General features: G+C 40.5%; 1 protein-coding gene across 1 annotated transcript in view; it reads right to left on the bottom strand.

The window, feature by feature from the left end:
* Positions 1-10,638, bottom strand: part of LOC140925686 (uncharacterized) — a 40,291-nt gene that overhangs the window by 21,831 nt on the left and 7,822 nt on the right. Inside the window, exons 3-5 of the mRNA XM_073375585.1 lie at positions 5,510-5,566; positions 4,338-4,425; positions 3,448-3,813 (exon numbers count right to left, since the gene is read on the bottom strand). Coding sequence (XP_073231686.1) covers positions 3,448-3,813; positions 4,338-4,425; positions 5,510-5,566 — 511 coding nt within the window. The remainder of the gene's footprint in view (positions 1-3,447; positions 3,814-4,337; positions 4,426-5,509; positions 5,567-10,638) is intronic.

The following is a 10,638-nucleotide window of genomic DNA, read 5'->3' as shown; positions in this document are numbered from 1 at the left end:
CAAATGATCATCTGCGGTCTCTCCTACATTAAACCGTGGCCGGTACTCCTCTCATTTGCATTATTAAGATCCGCACTCATTGTCTTAGAGGATCTAGGGCAAAAAGGAGAGCTCTGTTTATCATTATATTAAGAACGCTTACATTTTGATAAAAAATGTAGAAGGCGCTATTTAGGAATACGAGGTTTTTATAATTTTTAACTTGCTTCTTTTTAGTATCAGAAACGGATATTAGGGACCTTAAGCATCGACGACGAAATGGGACGACGACGGCGACCTGAAGTGAAATTTTCCCGCGCGAACCTTCTGGGCATGTGTAAGGTTGTCAAAACGTCGTCCAGCCTTCGTCGACGACGTAATTCAGTGAGGTTTGCCGTCGTCGCTAAAACGTAAGTATAAAACTATACTTTTTGCATGTAAATCACTCTTTTCCCCCCTTGTCATTCCGTACAAGTAGAAATATATTCTTTGTGGATTAGCAGAATCCAAATGTTAAACACTTTGTCGGTTTCTTCGCCTGCTAACTTGAATTTATTTTTCAGGTTCGGTTTGTTTGAAAACCTGAGTGATGGCGGAACAATATGTCGGAAAGACAAGTAAGCTTTCCTCTGCTATCTTCCGAAACTTTTAGATTAACTGCTGTTGGTTCCCTTACGGTCCTATGTTTACTCATGCATTCTAGGTTGTACTATAGGATAAATGTTCATTTTTTCGTACTAAGATTTAATAATTTCCCATGTTGTTTTTAGCCGCTAGTAAAGGCAACTATTTTCCAGTGGACTCAGCTGGAACATGATGTCGTTATGAGGAGCCCTGAGAGAGGATAAATATGGGAGAACATTGTAGCAGCACTGAATTATCTTCAGCAGCCGAAATTTAGCTTAACTGCAAGTTAAGAGCTGTTCGAGATCGGTATACATGTTTAACTTCATTTCAAAACAAAAACAAAAGCTGCGCGACGAAAAGAAAGCCTCCACAATCAAATAATCCAGGTCGTAAAGAACAATGAATTCGCCATCGTCGATTAAACCATCGTCATACCTTATAAAATGCAAATTACGGACGTCTTTGAATGCCCTAACAAGACTGTAACAAGACAAAGTTCTTCGCAAAGAAAAATTCGTCATCCGTATGGGAAGCTGCACTGCTTAAACTTTGTTTTCCCCGCCGAAAACGAAACCCTTGGCCCAGTCTGCCTCGGTTGCGAGGCGTCGTCGTCGTCCGTTTCGTTGTCGATGTTTAAGGTCCCTAATTGTCATGACTTAATTTAAAACACAGGACTGTGTGCAAGTTATATTTATCGCATCTGAGCCGCGAGGAATGTATTTGGGTAATCGTTAGTGACTTTGATTGTATGATTTTCTTTTTAAATATTTCTGTAAATTATGTAGTTCTACATATTTTCAAAGTTAAAATTATTATTATTATTATTATTATTAATACTACTATTATTATTATTATTATTATTAACATTATTATCATTATTGCCATAAACATTCTCACCGATGCTTTCAACAAATTTCTTTTGACCAGTTTTCTATATTGTCAAGAGACTATAAAGGGGACAGAGAGGGCATCCCCCATATACACCCTATTCCATAGGTAATTCGTCTCGAGTTATTTTTAACACCACAGATCTCAAGGGGGATTAGACAACAGCCAATCACATAGCGCGAATGTGTTCCGCGTGGATGACCCACACTGAGAGCCACGCGTCCTTCACGAAATGACGCAGAACAAAATGGGGGAAGACGCGGAGAGCGATTTTGCTATTCCTTTTGTCGACGAAAACGACTACAGCGAGATTTCTGCGAAAGCTGTGTCAGCGAAACCGAAATTAAAAAAGAATCGCCCTTCCTCTCTTGTATAGAGCTAACAGCAGAGCAGGGAAATCCTTAACACACTGAATATTCTCTCAGGATCATTTATAATTTACAGTTTGAAGCGAGCAATTTCTGGTTTGATGTTTGTTTTTTTCAGTCTTTATAGCGATTATTCCTACCCACCTACTTTGTCAACTGTAGGCGAACCCTCCTAAAGCTGAATTTCAAGGGACCATATTCAAGCTCAGAAAGAGAAATAAAATTTCGTCGTTGCTTATTTACGTCCTCCATAAAACGCGAAATTAGGCATTTTCACGTCGTAGTAGTGCAAAAACGGGAAAGAAATGAACAAAAAAGTGTGCTGCACGTGCGAAGTTGTTTTTTTGCTAATTAAACCTATTGTTTTTTTGATATTCTAGTTGTCGTCCGCGTCGTTGGATCTTAAACTCCCTAAATTATACAAACGACCGGTTTCAATAGACCGGCGAAATTTCTCATTTTATTAAAGCACTGAGGTTACGACAACTTCGAGTTAAACTGATTTCACGGGTTGTCAAAGAGTCCAGCGATTCCTTTTTCCCAGGTGAGCGCCGACTCATTTCGCTTCAATATTCAGGAATGCTCTCGATCTTTTTACGCTTTCATTGCATCTCGCCCGACATGTTTTGCACGGCGTTTGGTCATGCGAAACCTCCACGAAACATCCACGCCTCGCTCGAGGTAGCTTTATCCCGATTCTAAAAATAACTCGAGACGAATTACCTATGGAATAGGGTGTATATGGGGGATGGCCTCTCTGTCCCCTTTATAGTCTCTTGATATTGTATGATCCTATCCATAGCGTCGCGTCATCCGCTTCGATATTTTTTATCTAACGAAGGACAAGAACTGGAAACCTCTCGAAACTCTTTACGGTGTAAATTTACCTTATGAAATTTCTTGACAAAACTGAATTTTAATTTGTGTTCTTAAGCCTCGGATGTTTGAGGACGAGGAGGGAAGTTCCTGAATGGAAGTTTCAAGAAACGAATGGGAAGCTCGATCAAGGTAAGAATTGTATGGGACTTTAGAGAACTCACAACGCACAAAGGGTAAACGTACCTGGAAGGACGAGGTGCACCTATAGAAAAGCGCTAACAATTAACTTTCTTCATTAAGAGGTGTCACAAAAGGATGTGAAAGGGCGGTATAGAACATTTAAACTGGAAAGTTAAGGAAACCTACGTAGGGCTTCCCAAGTCACTTATCTCCTGTTATCACTCGAACTATTAGGAGTGTTATTTATGAGAACTACATTTTTTCAAGCGAAAATCCAGTTCGCCGTTTAGTGAAACAAGATTGTTCCCTTGTCGCTCGAAATATACCGTTAGGCTCAAGACGTCAACGGCTACCTTGCGACTTAATTTTGCAAAATAGCGTTATCGGAATGACTAAAATGCCTCGCACCACGTCTTGACAGTCAAAGATAAAACCGAAACCAATGAATGGTGACCTACTAAATGGGTTTGCTTAGAGTTCCTGCAAGAGAGTACGGTTTTTACTCCAGCTGGAAATTTTTGTAGTTCATCGTGTGATTAACTTAATTGTTGCAGAAATAGAAGTCGATAAATTGAAAATAACTTACAAAGCTGATTTGACTCTTCCTCTTTTGGCATTCCATTAGACAACAGACCTCCATGATTAGAGTCAATGAAGGCACTAACAAGCTCACTTTCGGTAGGTTGAGGTATGCTGCCTTCTTGCCCATTTATGGGTTTCAAGGTTTCACCTTTTTCGTGCTCTTCTTGTGTCGTAAATTTCGTGGTAACCCTTAAGTTATCAACATGAAGTTCTTGTTTGACTGGCGTGGGATCTGGAAATTGCGTTTGTGTTGACAGCTGTGTTGAGTAGTATTGGCCTGAGTTGCTTATATTAAATGGAAGCTCCTCAGAATGTATAGGACTTGACTTTTCCTCTCTTTGTGTCGGGGAAAATCCATTATCTGAATTTCCTGTTAAAGGAAGCAAAAAAAGTCACCTCAGTGCGTGTGATTACCAGCATATTAATTCAAAACATTTTGCCGTTTATGGTTGGCTTAAATCCCCTGGATAATTCTCATATAACCAGAGGTTGTTGGAGAACATGGCGGAAGATGTCACACGTCATGCGAATATATACGAAACAGCCGAACTGCTACCTCAAGAATATAGCAAGCCGGAATAGAAAATATACCATTCGTCCTCTTTCTTAACTTCCATACCAATCTATCTGTTAGAACAACTCGTGCTCGTTGCCAGAGCCACGATTCTTTTTGTTCTGCCTCCGTTGGACGACCTTGGACGTCCTTCGCAACCAACTTGATCGTAAATTATAACAGCAAATAACAGCTTTCTAACCTGTTCGTTTGTGGTATTTGTTGAACCAATGTCTGCTGAATTTAAAGGCGTGACCAAAGGGAAAGTGAAGCTCCTGCAAGAGAGATCACTGTGGCTTACCTAAAGCGAAGGTACACTGATTCGTATGCAGAGATATTACCTGGATGATAGGGTGTCTCGGTCAACCGGTCTGAGTCCGGGTTAACCGCGATATTTGACTCTGCGCTAAAAAGTCTGTGAATAAAAAGCTAGATCCATTTAAAAAAATGGATAAAAGTGTTACAATAAAGTGTTACCATCGTTGGCGGCCTTTGCAGTTAATGTTCATTTAGTACTTTTTGTATTTTGGGGCCGTAGATCTATTTCACCGAAACGCTGTATATTTTGCATGGTTTTGTCCATGTTTTCAAGGTTGATTTTGGCCATCCTACACATTTTCTTTGCCAGACATCAACGCGACACTTGGACTTTTACCCTCCACAGACACGTGATATGGCGTGGTTCGGTGGGTGTTAGCAGATCAATGTTAGGAAGCAGAGCTTCTTTGTTCTGTCTGTTGTTGCGCCGTCCTGACGAGCCATAATAATTGCGAAACAGCTGTCGATGGCTACAATCCCCGTTCTGTTTTGGGTTCTATCAGTGTCGTGTTGATGTCTTGCAAAGGTAATTTTCACGTAATACGATAATTCTCAACTTATCTACTCGGTATATTTTTGCTGATCAGGTCTTCTTTAGATCCTACGTTCTGTGCGACCCCGGGGGAAGGGGGTGGGGGGGGGGGGTACTGCCATATATGGGCTATACAGGTATGTGCCGCTGTGAAAGGTATGGTTTTCAAGCAGTTTACTCTGGGATAGGGTATATAAATCAGAGAGTTTGGGTCTAGAAGAGGGTAAATTTTCCATTTAAACTGATCAATTGGCTGAAGATTTTAGTCTAGACTAGGGAAACCGGGAATTGCCACTCAAGAATATAAAAAAATCAAATCGGTTTTGTTTTGGCTGGACTGTGCTAGTGACCTCAGTTGTTTCTGGAAAACAGCTACTCTAGGAGAGCGGGGGGGGCGGGATTTGGGGAGTTTAGTCGAGTATAGGGTAGCAAAATTCACTTGAACTAGGTCTGGTATAGGCTAAGGGTTCCAGGGTTCCAGCGACACATCCCCTCCCAGAAAGTCCTAAAGTACCCCCCCCCCCCCCGGGTGTGCGGCATATTCGTCTGCGGTCCTTTGCAGTTAATGTTCATTTAGTACTATTCGTGCTTGCTGTTTCTGCGGAATAATCGATAAAGAAACGATGACAAAGTACCTTTAATATTGAGATATCTCTTCCTTACCTTTATCAGTAGGTGTCTCATCTCTTCTTCAGATTCCATGTACGATAACGTGTCATCCTAAAAAGGAAAGTAAAAACGATATAGCATGCAATATAACATGCAGTTCAAACTTCTCATCATTTTTTAAATTAGCGTAAATAGTTGTTATCTGTACTTTTTATTGAGAGATTTTTCCCAAGGTTTCGCGTAAGCGACGCTGGAAACTCTTCATGAAGGTAGATTCGATTCCCGGGGAGGGGATGGGGGGTACTCCCTGTCATTGTACACGAAAGGGGTACCTTTTCTGTCAAAAATGGAGAATAGGAGGGTTAGGGGTTCACATTAGACTTCGGGGAGGAGTCTCGCTGTATAAACCTTTGTCGAGTATTCCCCCGGATTCGATTACGCACAAATGGTCTTGAAAAAAACAAAGGAAGGAAGACAAATTTACACTCCAAGGTGCAAACGAGTCGTTGGCGATTTTCTCCACAATAGCGCCGTCAAACCTATGAAAACTTTTGTCCGAAGAAAATTCTATTTTCTTGCAAACAAACTTATCAAACCTAGGCCCTTGTTATGATAACTCTGATACACCAGATCCCAATGGATTTTCATATTACACTAAATTTTGATGTCACTGTCCATTAAAATTTAACTTAAAAATACCTGCAAACAGTTTTTCTTGAAAAATGGCTTTAAGAAGGAAAGCTTAAGCTCATCTAGAGCTTCAAATACCAGTTGGTACTCACAGTCACCTGTAGACGGTCAAGGTCAAGCAAGGCATGTTAAAAAATTTCGCACAACTTTACGATAAAATACATTTCTTTATCTTTTCCTTTAAGTAAAAGTCTTGTTTTGCTTGCAATATTTTACTTTTCTAGAAGAATAACACATTTTGCGTACTTCTTTTACTTGTACTCTGGAAGAACTGTTGATTAAAATTTGCTCTCTTTGTCTCGGAACTGATGTCCGAAAGTCAACGTACGCTATGACAGTTCAATTTACGATAACCAAAATTCTGCTGGGCAATCTTACTAGTACTTTAAGCCAAATACAGAATTTAACAACACTAACCATGAGTCCTGGATGAAGGTTATTATACGAATAGGACAATCCATGACTTTTGGAGGGCATATAGTTTTTTTGTGGCCCGAGTAGCAACATTTGCGCCCGAGCGGAGAGAGGGTGCAAATGATGCTACGAGGGATACAAATAAACTATTTGCCCTCCAAAAGCCATGTGATTATCATTATTATCAATACAGAACGCTAAATAGTACAAATTTATTTCAAAACGAGAGATTATTTAACACGAAACCGTGTTGCGGGCTGCAGCACTTCGCCGTTTGGCCCGCGACTGAAAAGGAATATTTTAGAGAGGGCAGTTTGTCATTTGGCAGTGTGATAATGATGGTCATTCGAGCCACTAAAAACATAACTAGTAGTAGACATAGTATTATCAACTTGTTGAGTGCTTCAAAATTATGAGTGGGAAATAACAATTATGCCTTTTTTAACGTTCTTTTCTCTTAAATTTTCTTTACTCGGGACGGCCATTCATACAAAGATTTTTGAAAGATTCCCGAATTATTTGGAGGCTTGCTTGTATCTAAGTGCAAACCGAAATATATCGACCGCTTTCAATGAGCTTGGGGTTTTTTATCAATATAAGCCAGCCTCATTTTGAATTTTTTGAATCATGTAATTATCTGTGCAAATGGAAGAACCTGGAAGATGTGTTTTAGGCTATGTACAAACGAAAAGCTATCCGGTAGAGTTTGAACAGCAACAGCCTGGGGCTGGTTCCAGTTTACGAGCCGGAGCGATCAAACGAGAGGGTTTGGTGCACTAAATCCCAGTCCTCCGCCTGAATATTTACTGCCGTCTCAGTGGATTCCAGTTCTCGCTCCTACCTATTCACTTCAGCTACGGTCCGATTACTGTTCACATTATCGTTCACACTGCACCAAAGTGTGGCACAGAACCTATCCCATACGTCACGCTCCACTTTCGAGATCAACGCGAGCTATCTGGTATAGTGTGAACGTAGCCTTAAATTGAGTTTAATCTCATAATCAGGTCATAATAAAATAAAAAAAAACAAGAACAAAGGAACAAAATGATAATTTATTCACTTTAATAATAAATTCTAGTTATATAGATGGGACAGTTATTATTATTATTATTATTATTATTATTTTCTCATTACATACATTTACCTGTTCCGTCATCATTCAATGACTCCTATAAAGTAACAGGCAAAAGATAGACGAGTCAATAAGTTGAACTTATAGGTGGTTAACTTGTTGTTATGGCAACTATTTAGCCTGGGAATAATAATGTACCAGTTCTTTTCTCTACACTGAGATATTAGTAGGTGTTCTTCCTTGCGATGCACCTTTTGATCCGTACAATGAAACGTACTTTTCAATTGATTGCAACAGAAATCTTTTCTCCTGTAACGAAATCAATTGACCTCACAGAGAAAAGTTCTCTTTTACTATTTGAAATTAATTTATTTCCATTTCTTTTTCCTTTTATTGCTTTTTGAATTCAAAGTCTAGTAGTTACCGATACAGAATTCGAGGTAAAGAACGGACAAGGGGTTTCGATATTTTAATGAGCCATGTAACGCGGAACCTTTGAGTGATGAGACATAAAAAGACCAAACCTTGTTATTTCCTTAACTCTCGAATTGCTTAATTAGAATGTTCGAGATTCGTCACAGATTATTGATCTTGATTTGCATGCAAAATTTATCAAACTCTCTTAATTTAAAGAATGAATTAAGGCAAAAATAACAGCCGTTTTACATATCAAACGCTTTAGATTAAAGGTCTTCATTACTTGGCGAATTAAAAACCAAACTGATTAAAATTTCCGTGTTCATGAACACGAAATGTGGACTAGACTATCCGTCTAATGTCAACAAATTCCATAGCAGTGTCTCTAAGAAATGACGGTCAGAAGTACTTTATCCCAACAATTTAATAAGCAGCAAAACGAAACTTCACATCTTAAAGCAATCGGCTTAACTGTGGACGTTGAGCAACACAAGTTCAGTCAAGTTCAATATTCTCTCGCATCTACACCCTGCGGCTAACATTTTCTCAATGACGGGATTGCATGGATTGGATCATTATGGCGTGCTCTGGAAACATCTCACTGTATCTTTATCGCTGCTTTATCTAAACTCTGTTTTCTAGCTAATAACTCACCATGGTTCAAACGAAATACACATCAACTCATGATATTGTCTCCCTGAAAAATTTTATCCTCCTTTCTTCAAATCATTCGTGCCCCTTGAAGCCATTGCTGAATTCACGCACAGTTCACTGACCAGCCGAGACTGTTTTAGCATTCTTATTATTCCCAAGGCTTGGCTTTGGTGGGGTATTACCCAGTTTCAATACATGGCACAGTTAACTAGTATGATGTCATCATGAACCAATAAAACACTTCGAATCTGAGCCCCTACAGAGATAATTCTTAACTTAATTTTCTGCCTAAGTTGTTTCTCCCGAAGAGTATCGCTATGAGCAGCATAGGAAGTAGTGGTTCTGTGACAGCTCGACCTCGGGGCGCAGCCCTTCCCCACGCCTCGCTTCCTTGGAGTGGGGGAGGGCTGCGCCCCGAGGTCGAGCTGCCGCAGAACCACTACTTCCTATGCTGCTCTTACTTTTAGGGAGCATATCCAACTGTCCGGGTTGTAACAGAAACAGAAGCAAACCGTCCGCAACCGGTTGCAACCGGCCGAAACCGGAACGCCACCAGATATTCCTAACAGAAACGAAACAGAAACAAAGTGGAAACCGGACCGCCACCAGCCATTCGAAACTGAAGCAAAGCGGAAACCTATGGAAACCCCAAAAACACATACCGTTCGCAGCACAGAGAAGCTGCCGTGCCCCGCATTGGTCGCCTTCACAGAAAAGAAATAACCCAATTATAGATAAACAATTGTCACAATATATAATGTACACTCCAAACAAACCAGAGGGTCTCAATGGGGTTAACCGATAGGCGTAAAACGGCTAAAAATTTAGTCGATAGCCGTAAAAATTGAAAATTTTTAACCGTTAGCCGTAAAAAGGGGAAAAAATAGTTAACCTTAAAAGAAAGTGTTCCCTAGACTTGCTACTTTTAAGGATGGTACTAAACTCACTTATGGTTGCGTTTTTTATTTCCCGGCTTGTGTGACTCCTTACGCACGTTAAGCGAAGCGCCTTAGCCAAGACCTAGGCTCCATTTCCGGTGCTCTCTCGGGGAACTAATTTTTTCCATAGCGAAAGTGTGGCTTCTTGCTGGGGATTAATATTTGCAATTTTCCGGAGGTCGTGCCCTCGAAACACTAGTGAAACAACACGCAGAGATGTCACTGTTTGTAAAACACGTTGCCGCTAAACAACATTTCCCTGTTTCTCTCTGACGCTACGGTAGACATTGCCATGCCTAGTCCCTGTACGTCGTCTTCCCACGCAATCTCGGTCAAGGCATTTCGGTGGCGAACTCGCTCGGACCACGTGACCCGAAACGCATTAGCCGCGCGGAATAATGCAGCCTACAGACAAGGCAACGGAAGACAGTCTTTCCGTACAGTCCTTCGCTATCATTAAAAGCACTGGACACGGGAATTTTGTTAGTGGCCGTTTTCACACTAGAGCTAGAAATGAATCATCCGTCTGAGACTAGCCTGTGTACAATCGCGTCCTCCCCACAGACACCCCTTCTCCGATTTTTTCTGAGAGGAGGGGGCGGCTGTACACAGGCTATCTGGAACGCATAATCCCGTCTTCAAAAGTCAGGCGGATTGTTCATTCAGAATAAAAACTATTCCATTTGCAAATTAAGACGTATTGCCTATCTGACGCGAATCATCAAACGGATAACCTATCTCACACGAATAATCCTTGTCTAGTGTGAAAACGGACATTTCTGTTATAATGAATGTCGCGCCGAGGCCTTGAGTTGGGCGTTCACGTGTCTGCTTTTGCTTTTTCACAAAGATTATTTTTAAATTGACTATTGACATTTCTAAGTGTAAAATAATATTAGAAGTGGAATACTTTATAAAAAGTATGATCTATCAAATGTCAAAATTTTTCAAAAGAACAGCTTATTTCATCTCGAGATGATCCGAAGACCTTTATT

The sequence above is a fragment of the Porites lutea genome, chromosome 2, assembly GCF_958299795.1.
Source record: "Porites lutea chromosome 2, jaPorLute2.1, whole genome shotgun sequence".
NCBI classification, from domain to species: Eukaryota; Metazoa; Cnidaria; class Anthozoa; order Scleractinia; family Poritidae; genus Porites; species Porites lutea.
The sequence above is the reverse complement of the archived record's forward strand: the minus strand, read 5'-3'. Positions and strand labels throughout refer to the sequence as shown.